Consider the following 26,401-nt stretch of genomic DNA (forward strand, 5'->3'; position numbering starts at 1 on the left):
GTACTTAATGTTCCAGCCAAGAGGAACAAAATTGCCATTGTCTAAATATGCCCATGCTTTCCCCAACTCAATACTTTCTTTGTCTATAATGTTCCTAAGGCTTAGGATGCCTCCTCCAGTATCTGTCTATGGAACTTCTAAGAATTCCTCAGTTCCACCTCATATACTGTTTTCTTCACAGGGTTGGTCCTGACCCTCACATCTAGAGTTACTCACGTGTCAGCCCCCACTAATACTTCTTAGTGACAACCTTTGGAGGGCACTCAGGTCCAGTCTTAGGGATGTCTAACACACAGCATGAAGCCTTCCAACAACAAAAGTACTCGGCACACAGATGTTGGGTAAAACTCAGAGCTGCTTGTTTTGCTTCATGGAAATGTAGAAATAAGATTGCCCGATTTCAATATATTCTAATATAAACCACTCTGTTTTACATTAAGTACTCATTTTGTCCTTTAAATATTCCTGCATTGAAACTTTAGCATTCTTTCTACAGAGTCACATTAACTTTCCAAGCTAAAGTAAATAAACTTATATAATCGGCTGAATCAGCAAATAGGATTAAGTCAAAACATCTTTTAAAAGGAGAAATGGCTAATTGAGTATGAGTGTCAATGGTTAATGCAAAGAAACAGAAAAGGAGAGAAGCCACCCATGATAGGATTTGTTTTTAGACAGCAGTACTTTCATTTACAAAACATATGACTTTTTAATGCATGAGTGTGCATGGTGTGTGTGTACATATGTAAATGTGTATGTATGTGCATGTGTATGCAGGTGTGTAGTAGTTAGTTGGTTTTTTTTCTCAGTTTGTCAGCCACCTCTAGGGTCATCTGGGAAGAGAGAACATCAACTGAGAACATGTCTCCATCAGACCGGCCCGTGGCTGTGGGTACTTTCTTGACTAATGGTTGATAAAGGAGGGCTCACCCTTCTGTGGACAGTGATCTACCTGGCAGGTAATCCTGGGCTGTATAAGAAATCAGGCTCAGCAAGCCAGCCACTAGTGCTCCTCCATGGTCTCTGCTTTAATTCCTGCCTCCAGGTTCCTGCCCTGAGTGTTTCCCTTGATGAGCTATAACCTGTAAGCCAGATAAATTCTACCCTTCTCAAGTTGCTTTTTGGTGTTTTTCACATCATGCCTCCTGATCCTACCCATCTCCCTCTGCACCCCAAAATAAAACAAAATAAAATTTAAGAGGAAAAAAAAGAAAAAGGAAGAAGGGGGAAATCTCGCCATGGAAGCTGCAGTGTGACACAGTGAGTTAGACTGCAATCCCCTTATCCATACATTTTTACATGCAGGCATTTATCGAAAAGAATCATTGGTCTGGTTCAAGCCCGTGATCTCTGCTGCATTGTCACCACTGGGCCCTAACTGGGATCTTCCTGGACATCCTCTTGCTGCCCTATGTCATGTGCTGACCCCACAACGCTCCAGCAGGTCACAGATGGGGTAGATGTTGGGGTGGGACAATACATAACCCTGGTTCCATGCCTGAGTACTTGTAGGGTTGGTCAGCCCATCAGCTCTCCACTGTCTTTGCCACCAGATGGGCTCTCCAGGATTACCCTGGTTAGTTTACCCCTTGCAGCGATATGCAAGGGGCAGGTCCAGTTCTCTGGTTTTCCTGTCCTCAGGGTTAGGGACAAGTCTGCTGTGCTGCCCAGGCGAGGTATAGGGGCTACTCTCCCTAGTGCTGCAGTTGATGAGGGGCAGGGACAGCTCTCCAGCTCCTATGACCTCAGGGTCAGTGCTCCCACCTGCCTCAGGTCTTGATGGACTGGATGGCAGTGTGGGGGGATATATCCCTAGTCCATGCTGCCTCAAGACAGAGGAGCAATGGGGACAGCTCTCCCATACTCACAACTTTAGGGCTGGCTCACCCACACCTCCTCCAACACAAGACTAGCTCTATTGTGCTGCCTAGTGAGGTGCCTCAAGTTGCTTTTGGTCAGCATTTTATCACAGTACTAGAAAGCAGACTTCGACAACACGCATATGTTCATGTGGAATCCAGAGGACAACCTTGGGCATCATCCTCAAGAATGTCAACCACCTTGTTTGAGACAGGATCTCTCATTTGGCCTGGAACTTACCAAGATAACTGTGCAAGCTGACGGGGGATCCCCAGAGATCCTCCTGTCAATCTCCACCTTTCCAATGCAGGGATTACAAGTGCATGCCATCAGACCTGGCATTTTATGTGGGTTTGGGGGATTGGACTCAGGTCTTCACAGTTGCAAGGCAAGCACTTTATGGACTGAGCCATCCAGCCAGTCTCAAAACATAAGACTTTCCACTAATATACCCAGTCATTTGTTGGCAAGTGATCGTCTCAAAAAGTGTAAACCAAGGTTTAATTGAGTCTCTCATGATATCTCAGCCACAATTGGCCACTTTTGTACAGCAACTACGTGAAAGGAAGTTAAAAGAAGATGCTGAAGGCTACCCTTCACATTTGCATAAAAGTTTGTATTTACCAAGCTCCATCAGCATCATCTTATTAATACTGGTATCATATTAGCTATATTATTATACTGTATTAGATTAACCTACTGAGATCAATGTTGCCATCCTATTTTTTTATATGAGACAACAGAGGACTAGAAAAATTGTTTCTCCAAGAAAGTTTTGTTTGGAAGGAAAAAAAGGACCCAACTACATCTTACAGGGCCGGACAAAGGTGTTTATCTTCCTCTTCCCTTTCCAAAATTTCCCTGGGAATGGCAGGGAAGATACACATGTAACAACAACTATAAAACAAGAAAGAATGTGGACAGCAGATGCAAATTCTGAAGAATTTCTGGGTGTGAGCATTTACCTTGGCAAGAAGCCTCAGTGGAAGGGGCTACCCAGATAGACCACTGCAAAAATGGAAACATTCTAAACTCAGAAGCCAGTGGTACAACAAGAAGGAACCACTGAACATCAGTGACCATCAGCATAAAGGACAGGGCAGCCTAATGAGACAGGCAGTCATGGCCCATCCCTTTTCAGGCCTGTAAAGAATCTGGGAGGAAATCTCAACAAGTATCCTTCAAATACCAAAGACACACAAACATTAGTAAAGCTATAGCAGAAAAAGCCATTTTATCTATAACCTTGATTTATTGAACACAACAAAGTATCCCTGTTTATTGTGGCACTATTCAAAAAAGGAATCAACCTAGGTATTCACCCATGGATGGATGGATAGGAGAAATGTCACACACACACACACACACACACTGAAGTATTATTAAACTAAAGGGAATGAAAGCTGTCATTTACAGAAGTTTGGATAGGACTGAGGAACATTATGTTAAGGGAAACAAGTTAGGTACAAAGATGCAAGGACTGATTGCTCTCACTTATCTGTGGGAGCCTAAAAATGGATCTCATGAAAGTAAACAGAAGAATGGTTACCACAGGCTACAAGGGTGGATGGAAGGGGAGGAGGAAGGCTGGCTGATGGAGACAGGAATGCAATTGGAAAGGAGGAATAGCTTTAGGTTCTGAAACACAGTAGGATAGCTATGGTTGACATTGATTGTATAGTTCCAAATAGCTAATAAAAAAGATTTTTTGAAAACCCCTAGTACAAACAAAAGAAAAATATTTGAGGGGATGGATACACCAGTATTTTGATCTGCTCTTTACAAATGGTATGTATCCCACTATACTCCATAAATATGTACAATTATTGCATCAATGAAATTTTTAACAGATCAGCAGAGAGGTAGCTCAATTAGTAAATGGCTGTTGCATAGGCAGGAAAGTCTGAGTTTGGTCCCCATGTAAAAAGCTGAGGTTAGTGGTGTACTTTCGTTGAGATCCAGGGCTTGACCATTTAAGGACCTCATTGCTAGGGAGGCAAAGCTAGAGGATCCATAAATTGTTGAGCCCCAGGACCCAGTGAAAGATTCTGTCTCAGACAACAGGGTGGATATTTCCTGAGGAAGGACAGCTGATGCTGACCCCTGCTGACCCCTGCTCTCCATACACAGACACACACACACACACACACACACACACACACACACCCCACACACACACACAATGCGTGTGCGTGCAATTCATCGTGATGCTTTGTTGCAAACAAGTACATGTCTCCCACCCATCCTCCCATATAAAACTATAAAAACAAACTCTTAAAGTTCCAATACTCAATTTATAAGAAATGTGCATCAAAATGAACATTTTCCTCAAATAACTCTCAGTGTTTATAGAAAGCCTGTCCATAAAATAAGCCATAAAGCAGTTAACTCTCAAAATCTCAGAATCACAAGACATCACATTTTCTGACCACAATATAATCAAGTTAGAACTTAAATTGGGATTGTGAAAAAGAGCCAACTCTCCATCCTTATTTTTTTAAAACACAGAATGCACAGGTCATGTAAATTTTTTTAAATATGAGAGTGAAAAATAATGATCATATATGAGATCTTACATGATATGGGCTGGAGAAATTGTTTGGCCATTAAAGACTAGGCTCATGGATTTAACCAAAAATAGCAATTTCTCCCACTAACAGATTAATGGAAGAGAACCAAATTATCTCAATGGATAGAAAATAACAAATAAAATCCAATGCCTAAAGCCAAGTGTGGTGTGGAAGACCTTTACTTCCAGCACTTTGGAGGCAAAATCTATGATTTAAAGGTACATCCTGGGCCAGCCAGGGCTACATATTGAGACCTTGTCTCTAAAAAAAGCAATACCTATTCATAAAAAGTTCATTATCTTGACGGAGTAAGATCTGAAGAGACACCATCAAACTGATAAAGCATACAAGCAAAAATTTATAGTAAGCTGTTTTCAGTAGCAACACATAAGAATTGAAAAGGGCAAAACGGTCATTATTTACAGATAGTTATGTGCTTAGAAACTAAAAAAGTTATGTTTTCTTGAAAAATCTTTGAAGGCATAGACAAATGTGAAGGGTATACTCTGTTCATCATTTAAGTGATATCTGTGTTCTCGTACAGAACTAAATATTTAATATAGATCTGATAAAAACCTCCAAAGGATTTTCAAGGAAAATTGACAATGCAACTGCAAATTTCATCAGGAAGAGCAAAATTTTACATAAAGCCACCACAGCCCCCAGTGAGTAAGATGAAGAGACAGAGTGAGCTCTGCTAGGACCTCTAGTAACTAAGAACTTTAGTTATAGATGCAAAGGCAGAGAGATGGTCAACAGAGGACACAGAGACTGAAGAAAACATACAAGTCAGCACTGTAAATTTGGTGCAAATTTATTGAAGTCTATTCAATCAATGGTCCTCTCAGTGAAGGACACAATTAAAATATTCATATTCAAAGGACTTAGGAAAATCAGTTCTGGGTATCACCATATTAAGTGAATTAACCTATTAAATATTGTTTGTTTTCTTTCATTTGTGGTTCTTAGGTAGGGGTGTGTGTGTGTATGTGTGAATGTGTGAGTGTGTGTATGTGTGAGTGTGTGTGTGTGCGTGTGTGTGTGACTATCTAGGGGGAAGGGGAGACCAACAGGAGAGAGGAGAGGGTAGGAAAGGGATGGCAGAGAAGTAAGGGTGGAGAATACGCTCAACATAGAAAACCTTGAAAATAAAATGTTTTTTAATGTGATTTGCAAGATTTTGATGATTTCAGGAAACAATGTAAGAGATTACCTCTATATCCTCAGAAATAATTCAAGAACTAGAAAAAATTAACATAAAGAAATTAAACATACATTTAAATATATTAAAACTGAGAGCCTCTGTTGAGAAAATACTATACAATTTTGATATGAGCTACTAGAGAAATATCACAAGCAAATAACACTCATATTTATATATAACAAGGAAAGTATTCATAATCAGACTATATAATGAACCTCTAATATGGTGCTGAAATAGCAAAAATCAAATTTAAAACCAGAAGATAGAATAGACATCTCACAGAAGAAGTATGGACAGTGTGCACACACACAGGTTACATGGTAATAGTTAATGGTCAGAGAAAAGTCAGTTACATACTTATATTATCTTATACCTACCATATCAGTAAAATTAACCTGTTCTATAATAACCAAATATTGGAAATGTGATGCATCTTTGAGAATTTTGTCTACACTTCTAGTATACATGAGAATGGGCACAACAGCTGCAGAAGCCAACTTGAAATTTCATCTTCTGCTAAGCAAATGCATGCTCTATGGCCTAGCAATGTAACTTGTAGGCATCCCCTACAGGAATCCTTGATGGTTTTTATGAGGACAAATGTTCCTGAAAGTTCATGATAGAATGTTTATAGTAAATATTTGTGACTGGAGACATGGCTCAGTAGTTAAGAGCATTCGCTGCTCTTACACAAGACCTGGGTTTGAGTTCCAGCACCCATATGATAGCTCACAATTGTCTGTAATTCCAGTTCCAGGGGATCCAATGCCATCTTCTGTACTTTGAGGGCACCAAGTACACATGCAGTGCACATATATACATGCAGGCAAAACACTAGTACATAGAAAAAAACCTAAATGTAAAAAAACCCCAAGTATTTATAGTAAGTATGATGTAATATTTACATATAGCAAGTTCTACATACTCAAGCTGTGTGCACTAAAATGAAGGAACTACAGCTGTATGTACCATTCATGTTAAATAAGAAATCAAACTGAATACAATGTCAAAAGACCATGTTTATACAATTTAAAACCAAACAAAATCAAGTAATATGGCCATTAGAGCTATATACTTATGTAATTATTATTACTACTACTATTTTTATAATAAGAAGGGTTTCACTATGTAATATTGACTGTCCTGGAACTTGCTATGTAGATCAGACTAGTCTTGTATTTAAAAAGATCTGTGTGCTTCTGCCTCCCCAGTGCTGAGATTACAGATGTATTCAACCCCGCTACACTTCACACACACACTAGCTATGATTATTGTTTTTAAAATCAACGGCAGGATAACCATACTTTTCCAGTGATGTTTGCCTCTGAAAGACAGAACACAGGGTGGAGGGAGCACCTGGTAGTGTGTACAGGGCTAGGAATGCCTGGTTTTGTGAGTCAGGCAATGTCCATAGCTGTCTAATTATCCTGCTTTACAATCTGTTTCCACTGTATGCATTTTCTCCTATCCATATTAAATGTTACACCTTTTATAGGAACAAGAATCATTTTTTAAACATTTAACTCAAAAGACCATACCTTTAAAAAAGGCCTTGGTAGTTTTACAACACATTTTAAAAATCCTTTGAAAAAAAGTTAATTCCTCTTGTATTTGAACTGTTTCAAAGCATGTGAATGGATGAGAGACTTTTGAATTTTATAACGCTTTGGGCTGGCACAATTAAAGATCACCATGAGTCAGTGGCACTGATTTATAAAAGAGAACAGTGCAATATTCATAAATCAAGTAGAAAAGGTAATGAATATATCAAACTTAACAAGCAAATCAGTAGACGGGTGATTGTAAAAACACAGGCAGCCCATGACCATATAGAACCTCTATGTAAATGTATCAGAGAAAAAAGGCATATGAGTATTTTTGATGAAGGTGGACCAAGTTTGATAAAGTTCAACAACCATTCCTGATAAAAATGTGCATAGGAACTTCTAATTGGATAATTTTCTAATTTTCTACCTGGCACACCTGGTTGGCTTCATGCTCAATGGTGAACTACTAGGAGCATTCCCAGCTAAGTCTGGAAGGAGTGGAGACTGCTAGCTTCCATTGCTCTGGCCCAGCTTATCATTCTAGAAGGTCCTTGCAGTTTCAATAGGTTAACAGGCAGGAAGAGGCCAGTAAAGGAAAAACTCTGTCATTGTGTACAAATTGAAGGCATACATGTGCTCATACGCACATACATACAGATTTTTCATTTATAAACACATGCAGATGATTCTGGACGGAGGGCGTGTAACTGTGAACCAAGTTTTATCTGAGGAGAGAAGAAAGAGAGACTGAGGGTAAAGAAGAACCCTGAAAACGGGGCTGGGGAGGTGGCACAGGTGGCACAGTGCTCTCCCTGCAGCTCATGAGGACTTGAGTGCAGATCCCTAGCACCTGTGTTGAAAAGCCTGGCATGGTGGCTGGTGCCCGTGATCTCAGCACTGTGGAGACAGAGGCAGCAGGATCCCGAGGGCTCATAGGTCGGCCAAGCTGGCTGAATCAGTGGATTCCAGGTTTGGTGAGAGATCCTGTCCTATTCCCATTGGGCTGTTGGCAATTGATGATTGTCAAGGAAGGGGGAGTCACTTTCCTTTGGGGATGGGGCTGCTAGTAGTCTGTTCTTGCCCCGCAGATTTCTACACACCCATGTGCATTCAGGCAGCACTGACTAGACTCAAGGTTATTAGTAACAAAAAGAAAATAGAAGGAAAAGAAGAGGACATCAACTTGGAAGAAAATGGGAGGGCACTAGGAAGAGTTGGAGGGAGGTTGAGGTGGATGGATGTGGTCAATATACATCGTACAATGTGTGAAACCTTCAAAGATAAAGAATTTTAATGAACTGAACAAGGATGTCACCAATGAACATGCCAAACTGGATGGGGAAAAGCCCATGAGGCCTCAACCCTACGTAAAGAACTACAGGCAACTGAGGAAAGCTGGGACTGAGAACGGTGGTCTTCCCCAAGGAGCACACCAATTGATTGTCCAGTGTCAAACAGTCAGCCCTGAAAACATACATGCAAGTAACACTGTAAAGACTCAACAGGTTGGGGAAGAGTCTAGGCCTTGCCCTATATGAAATGACAGACTGTGGACACCCCCCCATGGAGGGCCTCACCCTCCCTGGGGAAATGAGGGGATAATGGGGGGTTTGGGGGAGGGCACGGGAGGAGGGGAGGGAAAGGGAGAGGGACCTGGAACTGACTTGTGAAGCAACCTTGTTTCTTATCTAAATTTAAACTGAAAAATAAATAAAAAAGAAAATAACATTCCCCAAACCTGATCCCTAAAATAAATATATATATAAAAAAAGACTCAACAGGTTATAGTTAGGGATATATATGTATACACACACTCTTTCTGTCCCCTCCCTCTCAAGCATGTAATTTGGGGCTGGAAGTATAGCTCAGTGGTAAGTTAAATATCTACCATAAATGATGCTCTAGGTTTATTCTCCAGCACAGAGAGAGAGAAAGAGAGAGAGAGAGAGAGAGAGAGAGAGAGAGAGAGAGAGAGAGAGAGAGAGAGAGAGAGAGAGAGAGCACACCATTGGCTTTTAGTATGGTCACAAAGTTGTGCAACTATCCTAACACAATTTAATTCTAAAACATGTTCATCACCACAAAAGAAAAATCTGTAACCATTAGCATCCCATATATATATATATAATATATATATATATTAATTTGGGTCGTTGTTGCCACATTGCTTTACCTAAATTAAAGTAACATCCTTTGATATTTTCTCACCACAGTATACGGACCCTTATGACTTTCTAGTTGCCCTTACTTCCTCCTCTCTGCACATACCAGGATCTCACTTGTCTTATTTGATAAGGACAGAAAATGCAGTGCCCAGCTCCTCAGTCTCCACCAAGACACTGACTGCATCCTGGCATGCTTTTCATACTCACAAACCACTGAAGCAGCTGGGAATGGGGTGCAGTGGACAGGTTCTTGCCTCTCATGAGCAAGGGCTGGTTCTATGCTCAACATTGGGAATGAGGGGACTAAATGCCAACAAAGCATGTTGCTATAAATTTCATCAAACGCTGGAGAGATGGCTCAGCACTTAAGAGGATCCTCTGCTCTTGTAGAAGATCTGGGTTTGGATTCCTGTACCATGTCAGGTGACTCAAAACCATCTGTAACTCCTGCTTCAGGAGATCTGATGCCCTCTTCTGGCTCCTGTGGGCACTGCACTCATGTGCATATGCCTACCTCCCAACACAAACAAATAATACAAAACTTCTTTAATGCACTGAAAGTCCAGCCTGACTTCAACAAGCGATTTACAGCCCTTCAGAGGATGTACCACTGTGTACAAGTGTACATGGCTACTATTCTGACCATATCAAGGGCAAAGGCATTCTAGTGACCCCCGAGGCTCTAAGTTCAAAGCCATGGCAACCAGGAAACAAAGGCAACAGCAGTCTTTTTCCAACCCATGCACTGACCTAATACCAGGTTGCTCTGTCCTTGAATGACAAGTACCTATGTCCACAGTGCCAGCCAACTGAGACTTCCTCTGCACACACTTGCTTCCCCCATTTGTGGGCCTCCAGGTCCCTAGACAACAACTGGTTCTGCAAACTGGTCCCAGCTCTGCCCCTTAGTTCACAGCCTCAGGCTAAGACCACAGCCGGCTCAGCAGCCTGGGTGGACAACGCCTGCTCCCCTTTCTTCCTTTCCTCCTGTGTGTTTTAAGGACCATCCAATGGGAAGATAATTAGAACCTGCAAGAAAACCCATTGGCAGGCAGGAGGAAAGAAAACTGTGGTGACTTAAGGACCCCGCCACATGTTTATGGGTATGAGTTTGTAAGTAACATGGCAATTAAAAAAAACACTCCTATAAAATGCCACATTCTTCAAAGCTCTATATAAATGACATTCTCTTTTAAGGGATGGGGGACTCAGGCATGTCCCTTCCTTATCATTTCACTTCCAACAAGCGAAAGGAATCCTAATTATACATCCCCTAGTAGTGCGGGCACTTACAGAGCCAAGTGCACAGAAACATCCACACACCTACACGCGTACACACACATGCACACCACGTGATGGAGAGATAAAGAAAAGACAGGGAGCTCTCGCTGTGGCATAGAGTGCAGTGCTGTAGGCATCTCACTACCTCTCCTTGGGGTTTCTGGCTGCTTGCATTAAGCACACATACTTAAACTCCAAAGCCAGTTTGGTCCCACTCTCCTGAGTGGCCAGTGCCATCTACCCACCATCAAAGTAAGGGTGCGCCTGCCTGTATGTGCTCTGCTTTCCTTTCCCTCGGCTTTGCCGACTGTGAGGTGAAGCAGAGCCCTTTGCCTGTGTGAGAGGCTCCAGGACAGGCATTCCTGAGTGGTCCTCCCCAGGAGCCAGCTGTGGGCAGGTAACTGAAGCCTGCCTTCTGCCTTGCTGTTAATAAGAGTAATTGGCACACTGCGGAGGGGCTGCTGCAGCGCCGCGATTTGTTCAGTACGGAGGTCTCCCGTGACCAGATGTGTCGGCAGCGGTGATAGAAATATTTTCCATATGAGCTTTCCCCTCGCCTGCTTAAGTGCTCCGGGCTGAGTGAGGTGGGCCCATTTGTCATTAACTCCACATAGTAAAAAGATCAACAGGGAAGTTGCAAACCTCAACTACAAGCAGAGGCCAGTGGTCTTCTTTCAGCTTTCCTAATCTACAAGCATCTCCACTTCCCTCCCAGGAGCTCCGTTTCCCTAGAGACTGCCCGAAGCACAGAGGGCTTGGGTAACTACCAGGCGAAAAGCCTGGGACAAATGACCCCGGAGCTGAAAGCTCATGGAAGCCACCCCTGCCTTGCAGCCTGGGCATAGGTTGAGGAAGCATGCTTAGAGGAGAAAAGCAATTACATTATTAGCTTTCAGGACTCGCTTGGCTCCTGACAAGGTGAACAAAAGGCAAAGCTGAGAAGTGGCCCTGTGGCCCTTTTAGAGGTACATCTGGTCACTAGCTTTTCAAAGAGAAGAGTTCAGGAGAAAGGCTCATTTGCCTCACTCTAGCCTCTGAGACTTCCCTACAGAGTTAGCAGTGGAGGAATGGAGGATTGGTCCCGGCTCATTTGCAGGGCAGGGTGGGGACACCGAACGTTCCTTTCTCCCTGCTCAGCAATCAACACTTCAGGCTCTGCCTGCTCCTGGAAGTATCAGTGATATTCAGAAACACACAAGCACACACATGAGCTAACCAATAAGGAGCTTTCTCCAAGACCCAAAAGATGCCTCGCTTTTCAGGCAGATCTAGGTGCACTTGTAGCCCCGCTGGCTGCCACTTTCCCTCTCCACACTCATGACAGAAAGTGAAACACAGGTTTACCCATGCCCATCAAATAAAAAGTGAGGCATGAAGACAGGAAAGAAAGGCAGCCTCTCACACATGCATATTCTCTCTGAGGTACGGGAGGAAAAATGTCTCTAAGGCAATGCCCTTCCTGCATCTGCACTAGACCCCACGAGAATCTGACATGCATCGTCCCCAGACCCCTGCAAATGGCAGAAGAAGCGTGCCTTATTCAAGGCATCTGTCACCCAGGCCATGCCAGGTCCCCAGGGTGGCAACTGCACGGACAGGCTCAGCACAAGACTTTAGAAAATACAGGATCCTTCAAGAAAAAAGAAGTTTCCCTATAAGAAAAGCCTAAAATAAAGTCATAGAAAGCATTATCTGTTGCACACCACAAAAACCTATCCCCTGACCCCTCTTCATAGACAGAAGGGGAAATTTAGTGCTGATAAAAATAGAACTCTGACAAGATAGTTTATTTGGCTTACCTCTCCCCCAGGTCTTGCTAACATTGCTGTCTCAGTGTGGAACAATGTTAATAACAGGTAGCTGACAAACATTATTACCCAGAGTCAGAGCTACCCTGGAGGAGAATCCGGCTGCCAAGTGCTAAGGCTTGCAGACGCACTTGCGGCTCGGGGATTCCAGCCTGGAGTTCCGTAGGCACCGCGCTGGTTCCCTGGCTCTTTCCCTCACTGTACTACCCCGTGCTCCAAGCTCAGCCTCTGCTCTGAAGAAAACTGGTAAGCTGATCTCTTCATGTAATAACTTCTCCTGGCTGGGGGAGGGGACAGGAGCCAGCTGGGAGCTGGGGGGCTGCCTTTAACAGAAAGCAGAAAAGGGGAGGGACAGAAATGATCAATGTGGAGGCTGCATCTGGCCTCATTCATGAAAAGGGCTCCAAGGTAAGCACTTCGAATGCAGGGGGATGGCTCTGCCTCCTCAACTGAGGCAGGCAGGAGGCAGTGAGCTGCAGCAGGAGGAGCTGCAGGCAGGCAGCTTGGAGAGCCAGGAGACTCCTCAAGGGCTGTGTGACCTGCACAAGTTGCCTCTCTGGGACATAGTTTATTTTTTATTTCCCACTTGTCCTAAGTCAAGAGGTGGGTGGATAGCTTCTCCATTCCTTTTCATCTGATTGGATGGTTGCAGAGATCTAGGCAAAGACGCCATTATCAAAGGCAGCCTGGAAAGTAAAGAAGTCACTAGAGTGCCACCTGCTTGTCACATGACCATGAATGGGTATGAACTGGGGAAGCCACTGTATCTCCCTCTTCCTACATTACTGGGGCATTGTACCTAAATTAGTATAATAAGAAGTGATAACATACAGACAAGTGAACTCTGGGTGGTTATGTTGTCAAGAATGTGTGGCATTGGTGGCCCCTCCTGTGAAATGAGGAAATGCCACCCAACAATTAGGAAGATACATAGGTCATCTAGGCATACAACTTGGCACAGTTTGTGCCATAGAAGTACTAGAGACCTTGGTTTTGTCTTTGGTCTGATGTAAGTTCAAAACTTAGTCCCAGAAAGTAAAATAACGAATACTCGAAAGCTCCAGGTTATGGGTATTATCCTGCATGAATGAGGAACCCCTGAACCTAACTACAGTTTGCAACCTCTTATCATCACTGGTCTTGCAATGATGATTTATTTACTAGTGGGATTTCTGGGGAGGCTTGGGTGAAAAGAACTTAGAGTTCCTCTTACCAGAGAATCAGGAGAAAGGAAGATGCTCTGGTCCCACATCTACAGACTCCGTTTGGTGATCATTATGAGCCCAACAGTCAGGTATTATAGCCATTCTGATTCCCATACATTCTGATGGTGAGAACACCTGGGTTTCCCTTGCTTCTACCCTTACCGCCTCAAAAATCATTCTTCAAGCTATCAGGGCGGCCGAGGGACGCAGCAAGGAGGTAGAAAGAAATGTGTAGGGTTTGTTTGGTCTTAATTTTTACCGTTGTAGTCTCTCCCTTCCCATTGTTGTTATGTGTCCACACTGGGTCTTTTCTGCTTCCCATTAGAGGAGGCACTGTTACTGACACAGTAGTCTGCCAAAAGTGCAGGCACTATTTAAGAAAACCCCACTCCTTAAAAGACCAGTGATGTTTCCTAGCCAGGGGTTGGGAAATTCCCTGCAGAGGGTTTGGCAGTAAATATTTTCAGTTTTACAGACCATATGGTCATCTCTGTGGCAGCTACTTAACTACCATCACAAGGAATAATCACATACAATAGATGTGGCTATGCCACAGTAAAACTTAACTTGTATAGTAGTCTCTTGTTGGCCTAGAACTTTGCCTGGATGGCCAGGATAGTTAGCCCTCAAGCTTCTGGGAATCTGCCTGTCTTTGCCTCCTATGTCACTATCACTGAGGTTATAGGCTCAATATTCAGCTTCACATATGGGTGCTGGGGATCCCAACTCAGGTATTTTGTTGGAGGTGAAAAGCTCTGCAAAGAACACAGGTGTGTAAACACACTCTGGAATCCCCGCTTTCAGTTTGTCTAGATATAAATCTGAAAGCGGAACTGCTGAATCGTACCATGACTCTCACGACCCTCCTGATGCTGCCTCTTCAGCATATCCTACCTGGATGTTTAACTTGTTGAGGATCAGCTACACTGTTTTCCACGGTGGTTGCACCCCTGACATCTCTACCTGTAATACACATCAGTCTGTCTTCATCCCTGGCCAGGGCTTGCCATTTCCCATCTTCTGATACCAGTCATTGTAGTGGAGTGACATGCATGTCCTTTTTGAACCACTCTCTTCCATAGTTCCCTGGAGACCCCTGCCTAGTTTTCTTTTCACTAGTCAGCATTTTCTGAGCACTGTCATCTAACCCTGACAACAGCATTATCTTGCTAAATAATTTGTGTACATGTTTCCATACCATGTGTGCCATGGGTAGATGATAGGGACAGTGTTCTGGTCCTAACACCCAACAACCTCACTAGAACCCATCTCTGAATGCCAGAAAAGCACTGCCACCATTTTTCTAAACACTCTGCAGTCTCCATGACAACTCCTGGGGCTGAGCTTCTAATTGCCTGTGTTCCAGGCCATTTCCCTTCCACATCTGCTCTCTTTGGGCCAGCTCACTAGTTTACAAGGGTGGTCCTCCAGCACCCTTTACATACTCATTGCTGCCCTTGACTAGTTACAGCCATGACTTCCCCCTGACCTTCAGGCCCACAGATCCAGTTATCTAGTGCATAGGTCTGTTTACCTTCTGTATCCCAAATTCAACAGGTCTAAAACAGAACAGCTTCCCTGGAAACCCACTTTCCTCCTATTTCTTGTCATCTCTCCAAGAATGATGTCATTTTGTACGGCAGCACTGCCTGCGTAATTCCAGAGGCTGAAGGTGTGATGACCTGGCTCTTGCCACCCCTCCCTTCTTCATTTAAACCACTATTGGGTCATGCAGAGATTCCGTCGAGCCACCTGTCTAGAGCCCCGCTGTCCTTGCTCCCTTCCAGCTCTTCACCGTTCGTCTCACTGTGGCTTTTTGTGGTCTCCACCTTTTCTCCCTCCAGCATTCTCCAGCCAAAGCACCAGTAAGATGCAAGACTATCATGCTGCTCTTCTGATTTATGCCAGAAGAGTATTCAGACATAATTCAATATGAACAGAATAGTTGCATAAAAAGTGAGCAAGCTAAGATGTTACCACTGTGCAATAATATTAACTTATCTGTGGACTTGTTTCTGATTTTCCCCATAAAATCTTCACTTCCTGCTTTAGAACTCAATCCAGAATCATAGGCTTGAGGAAAGAATAGCATGAAGGTGACATGCCCATCCATCAGAGGTATACAGTGTCAACATGGTACTCTGCAGACAATGTTTACCTTCACTGACATGGCCAAAGTAGCATCAGCCAGGTTTCTTCATGAGCAAAACTACTATTATTTTCCTTCCCAAATTCTAATTGTTATAAATGTGTCTACAAGTCTAGAGGAATTAATTCCCATTTCCTGGGGAGGATGTACCAAAGAATATTGGGACATGTGTTAACAGTATCACCCCTCTAATAAATATTTGGGGAGATGTTTTAAGGCTATGCAAATATTCCCTTTCTGCTTAGAGTCTGACCAGTGTTAGCATCTATCTGCAGTAAATTGTTACTACAGTGGCCTGGGGTGAATTTTCTGTCCCTTCATACTTTCTATATATATACAAAACAGAACTCACCAGTGTGGACGGTTTGCCTCCTCCTATTAGCTTCAACACTTATATTTCCCCGCTTCTTCCATGACTTTCCCTTAGGGATGGTGCCCAAGCCTCTTATGTGACAATTGTGACCCAGGCTCTTCTGCCCTCCTGGCTTCCTTCCTGTTTCTGTTCACAGACACTCCACTTTCCAGCCACTTTATCCACAAGAAACCACCCTCAAACTGCCACACTTTCCTGGGTTCCATGCCTTCCTCCATGTTAGCTCCTTCTAGAATGTCATCTTGCAAGCCTCCCTGAGGAGCTCCTGCTACCCATGACCTCTGAAAATTCAGCTCAGACTGTCTGGATGCACCAAATATCAGGAATCATGTAAATGACCAATGGGAGGGACAAATAGAACAACCTGTGATACCCACATAATGAGAGGCTTTGCCCCAGTGCTCTGTTGTTGTTCTGAGACTGCCCAGTCTGGCTTTGTGTTTTCAGTCTTCCTGCCTTAGCCTCCAGGTTCCTGAGAGTGGGTTATCACACCCTGCTCTCCGAAGCAATTAGAACAAAAAACTTCAGTGTGGTTGCTTCCTATGTGATGGCAGGAAACATTAAGACTTACTATAAAGTGCAAAAGCAAAGCTGTGCAGCAAAGTGACTGCTGTCCTGCGACCCATGTGCACATGCTTCTAAGTCCTTGTGTATGTGCTAATCATCTGTAGTTACATACAACAATAGCTATCAGTGGCTAACTGAAGGGAGGGAAACAGAAGAGCTTCAGGGTGGAAACAGGAGGGGGGTGCATCACTACTTATCTGTGGAAACTTGAACACTTGAAATGCATAGAGTCCAACTTGCAGTGTGTTGCAAATGTTAACACTGGGTTAAATAAAGTATTGTACTAAATAATTTCATTTCACTTTTTTTCAGTGGGGCTGTCAGCAAAATTTTAAATCACTTAGTGTTCTATTGGCAAGCGTTTCTATACCCCCTTCACACTGAATTTTCAAGCATGAATACATTTCTATTCAAAGTTAAATTAAAAAATGGAGAAATGGTAATGACACTGGTGTCACTCATTCCCAACATGCCTAGGTGCCATGTTTCCTGGGAGTTATACCTCATCAGGTTCCCTGCCCAGTTGAGGGCAGTGACCCTGGCTCCAGCTATCACCCTCTGACCACTCCCAACATAGCATTTACCACCGTCCTTTGTTGTGTTAGTGAATGCACCTGGCCTTCATCAAGACTTAGAGTGGGTCCTCTGTGACAACTGACAGGTCTTTGTGCCCAGGCACAGACTCAGCACAGGCTGAGGAAGAGAGTGGAGGCACAGGAGGGTCTCACAGGAAACTCTTGCTTGACTATGATGAGTAGACAGGTCTAGTAGCTCATCTTAGGAATCAGGAAAGGTAAAGGGGACAGGAGAGCATCCAGAATGCTGTAAGGGGACACCTAAGTGACAAGGGGAAATGTGTGTGTGTGTGTGTGTGTGTGTGTGTGTGTGAGAGAGAGAGAGAGAGAGAGAGAGAGAGAGAGAGAGAAAGAGAGAGACAGACAGACAGACAGACAGACAGATAGACAGAGAGAGGTCAGTGGTCTAAAGCCTCATGGTTTATATCCTGTGCACTTCTGTCTTACTAAGAATAAATTCACAATGGATTTTACCCTCTAAAGATTTTACTTTGTTTCTTGCAAAGACTGTCCCCCACTTGGTGGAAGATGTAGCCTTCTTCACAGTGGTACACACCACATATTTACATTGTATGGAATAGACCTATGGCAGGGGTGGGGCTATCTGTCAGGAGCTAGCTGCATGCACTGGGAGAGCAGGAGGAGAAGCAGGTGTTAGTAACTAGCTCTCCCTTTGTGTGAACTGAAGAGCCATTAACTGGAAGTGGAAAGCACTTTCCTGCTTCTAGCAACTTCTCTCCACTAAAGGTAAGGAAAATCACAAGCACCTATAACAAAGGGAGTCACCCACCCTTACCTCTCTCTTGTTTGGGCCGAAGGAAGCCTGGTTGTGTGAGCACCTTTGGTAAGCAGGGCAGTTGTATGGACTTACACAAGGCAGGGGCGGCTATGTTGCTTGGCCCATCTGGGTTTGGGGAAGTAACACAGGGTGGAGAGTAGAGACCCCTGCAGGAAGATGTTCACTCTCAGTGGTTCATCCTAACTCTGCAGACACACCAGTGAACTAACTACCTTAGAAGAGGCAGCAGGGCCATTCTCATATTGGCCATATTTCTGATCATAACAATATGCTTGAAAATACAGTCTCAAAATGTGCTCTCTGGATTAGCATCTTCGGAGAACTTGCCAGAGACACAAATACCTGCATCCTACCTTTTATTTACTGAATCAGGAATTTGAAGAATGGGTCCCACCAATTGGTTATAACCCAAGTGGATGTCCTATGCAGGAATTCTCTGCTCATAGTTATTATTATACACCACTACTAATCAATATATCTGTCTAGTCAACTTTATCACAAAGTTCAGCTCAAAAAACCTATTTTCATATAAAATGAGTCTGCCAAACATTAAAGCATAGCACCAATCAGCAGTAAACAAAACTCAGCCAGTGAAGAAAGAGACAAGCATTTCCCCAACTAAGCATGCCAAAGGATGGTTATGTGATCATCAAGCCAAAGCAAACCAAGCAAGGGAAGGATGGGAAGGGTTGGAGACAAGGCTAACCATTGGAAAGCAAATGAAGTTATTTGTCTAATTTCTACCATGTGCCAAAATAAATTTCTAATGGATTAAAGAGCAAACAAAACAAGAATGAAAACTGAAGATGGGTGAATATTTCCATATTTGGGGGATGGAAAAGGACTTGCATGCATCACTCTAACAGGAACAGAGGTAGTTTTTAAATTACACATTCATGTATAGTTTTTTTTAACCCATCCACCAAAAATACTATAAACAAAATTAAAAGTCTAACACTGAGGAGAACACATACTTTACTTTCTCATTTTCTTAAAATATCAGTTCCTATTATGGGACCTGAAAATACAGTGACCACCCAAGTTCCAGTCACTGTGGAGCTGGTCGGCTCAGAAGGCCCATGCTAATGAAATACGCCTGATAGTGAGATGCTAAGGGGCTGCAAAGGAAAGATACATTATGGCCTAAGAGGTCTGTCCTCATTAGGGGGATTGCCTTGCCTTGGGAGCAATAATGGCTTTTGTGACAATGGGAGAGGGAGCAGGTGTGGATGAATAGAGTGAGCAAGGGGGAGGCCAGCATCAGTGTGGGTTGAAGACAAAGGGAGGCACCATGAAAGAGTTTTGTCTTTCTTCCAATAAGCATCTATTGAAAGGGCAGGGGCGGCAGTTATAAAACAAAATTTGCATTTTGCAAAGGCTACTCTGTTGTACCGAGAGGGATCAGAAGGCATGAAGAAAGGAGGCTGGTAAAGGACTTGGAAGATTACAGCCATGATCTGGATTAAAAGGGATAAGAGCTAAAACTACGATGGTGGAAAGGGATGTAAAATTAGAGTATATCATGGAAAAGGGGCCATGCCTGTGATATATATTTTTAAAGTGCACAGACCACATAAAGGCAATTTTGACATTCAGGAGAGTGGCTGAATAAAGTATGGCATGCTCCAAAAGTAAAGTCCTACCCAATCACTTAGAGTGACCACATCGTTTAATTACTGAGATTGGCACATTTTCTTTTTACTATGCTTTAAGACAAACGGAGACCATACAGAGTGAAGAACTCTTTCAATCACTGGAGCCAGGTTAGATGGGCACCAACATTCAGAAGAAGGAAGATGGGCTTTCTATCTTCTATTGCATACCAAATGAATTCAAGATGGATCGACTGTCCATCATAGTGATTGCAGTATATAATATCCTATGGTATACAGTAATACAGTGTATGTTATGCTAGTATATAATGTTGCACAGTGTACTATAGCATAATATATTGGGTTATATACTTAAATCTACTCTAAACAATTTTCCAGTGTGAACCATAAAACCAGAATATGAGGTAATAAGTATGTAAAAGTTTGATTTCATCATTCCATAATGTATACATATATCAAAACAATATGTGGTATAGCATACATATGTATGATTTTATTTGCCAATTAAAAATAAGACAGAAGGATCCTAGACCGGGGGAGAGCCCCCCACATGTCTACATCATAATCCCTGGAGTCTGGGAACACGCCGCGTGTGCTGGTAGACTTTTGCCAACTTGGCACAAGCTGGAGTCATCATCTGAGACTAGGGACCCTCAAGTGAAAAAAAATGCCTCCATAAGATTGGTGTGTAGGCGAGTCTGTGGGACATTTTCTTGGTTAACACTTGATGTGGAAGGGCCTAGCCCACTTGAGGTTGATGCTATCCACGGGCAGGTGGTTCTAGGTGTGTAAGAAAGCAAGCTGAACAAGCCGCATGTGGTGGTCCTTCACAGTCTGCTTCAGCTCCTTCTCCAGCTTCCTGCTCGATGATGGACAACAAGCGCTACGCTGAAATGAACCCCTTCCTCCCAAGTTGCTTTTGGCCTGTGTGGTTTTCTATTCTTAAAAACATTGTTTTAAATGTATTTATTTTAGGTGTATGAGTGTATTGGCTGCATGTATGTATGGTGCCCATGGAGATAAGAAGAGGGCATTGGATTCCCTGGGGCTAATACAGATAGCTGAGCTGTTATATGAATGCTGGGAGTGAACCTGCATCCTCTACAAGAGCAACAAGTACTCACAACCACTGAGCCAACCCTCCAGCTCCTTTAGCCAGTGTTTTATCAGAGCAATAGAAATATAACTAAAACACGGCAAAGGGAAATTAAAGAGCCAGTAGAACTACCATAGCTAATTGGGTGACTTTAAAATAGGTAGGTCAGCTTGCATTATCCACGTGGATTCCATTAATTACAAGGGTCCCTTAAATATGAACAAAGGAGGCAGATGATGAAGTCAGAGAGATTTGACTTGAGAGGAACTCAGCCTGCCATCGCTGGCTTCGCAGCTGAGCAGAAGCCCTGAGCTCAGGAGCATGTGCTGCCTATAGAAGCTTCAAGAGACAAGATAGGACTTTCTCCTCGAGTCTCCCAGGTGTTCAGCCCTATGAACACTTTTAGCAATATTAATAATAATATTATTATCATTATTTGTGGGTGTGGGTACATGCATGTACACATGCCATAGCACACATGAGAAACTTACAGGGAAGCACTCAAGAACCTGTTCTTTCCAGCTGCCTTCACGTGAGTTCTGGGATCAAACTCAACCAATTATGTTATTTGGTTGTAAGAGATGAAATAATGACACAAGCTATGAGATGAAGGACCCTTGAAAATATGAAGCTAACTGAGGGAAGTCAGTTCCTAAAGGGAATTTGTTGGATGCTGCCATTTATGTGAAAAGTTTGAAATAAAGGAATTTATAAAGACGGAAATCAGATTAGCATTTTTCTAGGCTGAGGGGCTAAAGGGGAAATAGGGGAATGACTGTTAATGAATATGGAATTTTGGTGGGGTGCTGTTGCAGGGTGTGTGTATGTGTGTGTGTGTAAATTTAAAACCAGCCAACTGCATGATACATGAGATAGATCCTAATTAAACTGCTTTTTGAAGCAGTCAACATTCGTTGTCTTTAAAAATCTCTTCTGGGCTGGGCGGTGGTGGTGCATGCTTTAATTCCAGCACTCAGGAGGCAGAGGCAGGCAGATCTCCTTGAGTTCCAGGTCAGCCTGGTCTACAAAGCTACACAGAGAAACCCTGCCTCGAAAAACCAAAAAAGAAAAAGAAAAAAAGTCTCTTCTGGGTAAGCACCAAAAATTATTAACCTCCTTTTTGTTTGTCAAATGTTAGTTGTTTTTGACTTTTCTTTCATACTAGGTCAAAATAAATAAGTCAATTCAACCGACAAAGTTATCCATTTGGAAAAAAAAATGAAATAAAAATGGGAAAGGCTATGACCAGGGAATCAGTAAATGGAGACTGAATCAAGCAAAAGAAGGTGGGATGCAGAAAACGTAAGAGACATGCAAGGAAACAGAATACGGCGTGCTGCCAGGCGCACCTCATCCGCCTTCACAGAAACTGACTTTTAGGAATGATTTACGCGGGGAAGCCGGTGGCACGAAGCAGCTGGTGAAAGCACAGGCAACGCAGGCGCTCTCAGCGTGGGCTTCTCACACACAGGTAGTCTGGGACCTTTTCATGATTTTTTAATCAGGACATCTTGGGGGGTTGGATAGCCCCTGGTGATGCTGGCGGTCACTGCAGGGAGGGGCAGTGTCCACACTGCGAGTCATAAAACCTCTAGTAGGCAATATCAGAAGCTTACTAACATATGATTTGAACTAACACCAGTTCTGTGTCGATGAACGACGCGAGTCCAAATCATCTAATGGCAGTTTCAGTATTGTGTGTAAGAGAGAAAAAGACTTAGGAATGTAAATGGTTAACCACCGGGTATGAGTCACCTTCTGTTTAATTTTGACTACCTCTTAATTACATAAATAATGTGTTGCAATATTTATTGACACTGACTGGGATTTACTATATTGGTTACTTGTCAAGTAAAGTTACAATGCACAGTTTTGCAGGTAGAACCATTTCACCAGGGACACAGAAAGTGGCTCTCCAGCACCATAATGCTAATTATCTCTGAGTGGTGATTTTTATTTTTTCTATTTGTGAATCTACACATTTTAATGTTCCCACCACAAACTCATAAAATTTTAGTAATCTTAAGTAGTGAAATTTATTTGAATCCTGCTCAGATCCTTGTAGCCAAACTCAGCAAAGTATGCAACAGCGCCCTCTAGATGTCATTCACTCAAGCTTTAAAGATCTCACCGACAGGGCTGAGTGGATGCAACAGTGCGCTAATCTATTGCTTGGTTTTCTCCCAATGATCTCAACTGTCACCGTCTTCTCATGTTAATTTGTTTATTTTTTTTGTTTGTTTGTTTGTTTTTTGGTTTTTACGAGACAGGGTTTCTCTGTATTGTTTTGGAGGCTATCGGTCCAGCCTGGCCTCGAACTCACAGAGATCCGCCTGCCTCTGCCTCCCGAGTGCTGGGATTAAAGACGTGCGCCACCAACGCCCGGCCCTTCTCATGTTAATTTGACTTAATTAAGTATGGCTAATTTTCTGATTTGAACAGAAAGTGCCACATATGTTAGTAGAATGGTTTAAACCTGTAGGACAAAGTTTCACATTACACAGTACCACCTTCAAAATTGCTCTGATTTCATTGCTGTTATCACAACGCAATACCTTGAGCAAAAGCAACTCATGGGAGGAAAGAGTTCACTGAGCTCACAGTTCCAGGTTACAACCCACTGTTAAGGGAAAGCCAAGGCAGAAATGCAAGCGACTAGTCACATCACATCCTCAGTCAAGAGCAGAGAGAAAATAATGCACTCACTCATGCTGTCTACTTGTTTTCTGTTGCTTGTGCTGAGATACAGTTCAGGGTCAAGACTATAAAATGGTGCCACTCACTGTGGGCTGAGTCAATTAACAATCAAGACAACCCCCCACAGACATGCCCACCGGCAACCTCATCCCTATAGGTCTTCAACTGAGATTCTATTCCTAGGTGATTCTAAGTTGTGGCATGGAAAAACTAGCCAGTACAAGGGTTCTGGCTAATGCCAGGAGTTTAGTCTTGGGACCTCCCAGCATATCTTCCAGGCTAGGGCTTGGGAAGCGGGTGTACTGATATGTACCAAGTCCATGAAGGATTCTGATGCAGCCCTGGGCTGTCCTCCACCAACACTGATCATCAGACTTTAGGGCCCTGTTGCTCAGTTTCTGCACCTTTTATTGGGCAGTTGAAAAAATGCCTATGGTGATGGTCTGTTCCCCTAAAAGTCTGCATGATAAACGCTCAGTGAATGTAAATGTATATGGAGATCAGAGGAAAACCTAGCCTGAGGTCACCTGAAGGTGTCTTCTTTGGCCACTCTCCCACACACGCTTTGTCTGGGAATTTTTAACCTAATCGTGTGTGTGTGTGTGTGTGTGTGTGTGTGTGTGTGTGTGTGTTTTAAGACAGGGTGACAGGGTCTTTTACCTGGAAATTTCCAATTCAGCGAGGCTGGCTGACCAGGGAACCCCAGGGATCCACTGGTTCTGCATTTTCAGCCCTGGAATGACATGAGTGTCACCACATCCAGTACTTCTATGTGAGTTCTAAGGATGGAGCCCAGGTCCTCACTCATGTAAGGTAAATGCTTCAATGAATAACCATCTCTAAACCTAGTATCTCCTCCTCCCCCTAAATTAATTATCTTAGGTATTTTATTACAGACACAGAAAGCTAATGTATCTGAGGTACTAATTCAAGGCAACTAATAACTCAGTTGAAATGTTACCTCTCCCTGCCTTTCAACAAAAGTAAAATAACATCTAGTGAAGACTTAATTTATGCTGTTAAACACTGTGCTAAAAAGCATGATGGCACTGTATCAATTACATCACATGCCAAGTTAACCCATAAGGTCTTTTTTCAGATTAAGGGACCAAGGCTTAGAGAAGCTAAACTGGTGGTCAAAAGGTTGGCCACTGAGGGGGGAAGCAGAAATTCAAACCCAGGGCCTCTGTCTCCACAGTTGAGCCCATAATCACCCTGTAATTGTGACTGAATTCAGCCACTTGCTTAATGACTTTCTCTAATGACCAAGCCACCTATCTCCCCAGACAGTTTCAATCAGCTCCTAACTGGTTTCTGAGATTCTACCCTGAGTGACATTATAAACCAAGAGCAGAAACAAGCTGCCCCCTGTTGGGATAATCTTTTTGCAAACTGTGTAAAGATGTGTCTCTGGCCTTCCTCAACTGCCTAAGGTACCTTCTAATTGGTTTAATAAAGAGCTGGATGGCCAATAGCTAGGCAGGAGAGGATAAGCAGGACTTCTGGAGAGAGACAGGAACTCTGGGAAACAATCACAGGTCAGTGAGCCACAGAGGGAGTCGGATATATGGAGCTGAGGCGAGGTAATGAACCACATGGTAAATAAAACATAGATTAATATAGATGGGTTAATTTAAGTTATAAGAGCTAGTTGGGAACAAGCCTAAGCTAAGGCCAAGATTTCATAATTAATAAAAAGTCTCCATGTTGTTATTCAGGGGCTGTCAGTCCAAAGAAAGTTTGACTATAGACCTCTATTTTCCTTAAGGTTTCCTATAGTCCTTGAGATAAATGAGAAGCCTTGGGGCCTGAATGAAGAAGTCCACAGAATGGCAGAGGAACCACATGACTTATACTGTAAGTCTGGCCAAGAACTGGTGCTTGGGAAGCCCACAGCTCCAGGGTGAACCTCTTATTATTATTTGGCCAAGTAGAATTAATGTTATATTGCTGTCTAAATTCCGATCTCTCTACTCATAGAACAGTGCTGCTCTCAGACCTCATCAGAGAAACTTCTTTGTGATATGGATGGTGGCTAATATATAAACTTTTAGCAGGTTAAAATGAAGAGAGTCGGCCACAAATGGGACATCCATGCCCCCACTCCCCACCAAATCTCAGGGACCATTGTGGAAGACGGGGTAGAAAGGCTAAGATCCAGAGGGCAGGGAGGATCAGAGCAAAACAGTGTCTTCCTGATGTGATAGGACTCTGCTCATGTACTCACAGCAACTGTGGTTGCCTGCACGGGATCTGCACATGATCAAGCCAGTCACTATTCTAGCATGGACTGGGAAAGGGGCCTGAAAACCCCATCCCTGAGGAGCTATGGAGAGTTGATGTCTTCTTGGGAGGGAGAGCCAATTTTCTTTAAGTGTAGGTTGACCATGCTCCAATGGACAGCCCCATATCCTGTAAATGAGCAGCACCAGTTGAAGTAGATGAAGAAATCTGAGGGGATGGATATAGAATGAGTGAGGGGGAGGAGCTGAGGATGGGTCTGATCAAAATACATTGTATGAAATTCATACAGAATTAATTAAAATATTTACTTAAATAGACACAATGTTGGAGGTGTAGGAAGGTCATGGTGGAGCTGGGAGGAGTTAGGAGTGAGTGTGATCAAAATACATTGTATGAAATTCATACAGAATTAATTAAAATATTTTTATAATAACTTTTAAGGTACCCTTTTTTAGATTTACTTATTTATTTTATGTGTATGAGTGCTCTGTCTGCATGTATGCCTTTATGTTAGGAGATGGCATCAGATCCAACTATAGAAGGTTGTGAACCACCACATGGTTGCTGGGAATTGAACACAGAACCTCTGGGAGAGCAGCCAGTACTCCTAACCAGTGGGCCACGGCCCCAGTTCCTAATAAAATATTT

General features: G+C 43.1%; 1 protein-coding gene across 3 annotated transcripts in view; it reads right to left on the reverse strand.

The window, feature by feature from the left end:
• Thsd4 (thrombospondin type 1 domain containing 4) overlaps positions 1-26,401 on the reverse strand; it is a 544,450-nt gene that overhangs the window by 158,565 nt on the left and 359,484 nt on the right. The window contains exon 1 of one of the 3 annotated variants that reach the window (XM_005075596.4): positions 12,427-12,678. The exons of the other annotated variants lie outside the window; for them this stretch is intronic. Coding sequence (XP_005075653.1) covers positions 12,427-12,498 — 72 coding nt within the window. The 5' untranslated portion in view covers positions 12,499-12,678. Of the gene's footprint in view, positions 1-12,426; positions 12,679-26,401 lie in introns of those variants that run through there. 3 annotated transcript variants of the gene reach the window in all.

Source organism: Mesocricetus auratus, unplaced genomic scaffold (genome assembly GCF_017639785.1).
Source record: "Mesocricetus auratus isolate SY011 unplaced genomic scaffold, BCM_Maur_2.0 Super-Scaffold_100691, whole genome shotgun sequence".
Taxonomy (NCBI): domain Eukaryota; kingdom Metazoa; phylum Chordata; class Mammalia; order Rodentia; family Cricetidae; genus Mesocricetus; species Mesocricetus auratus.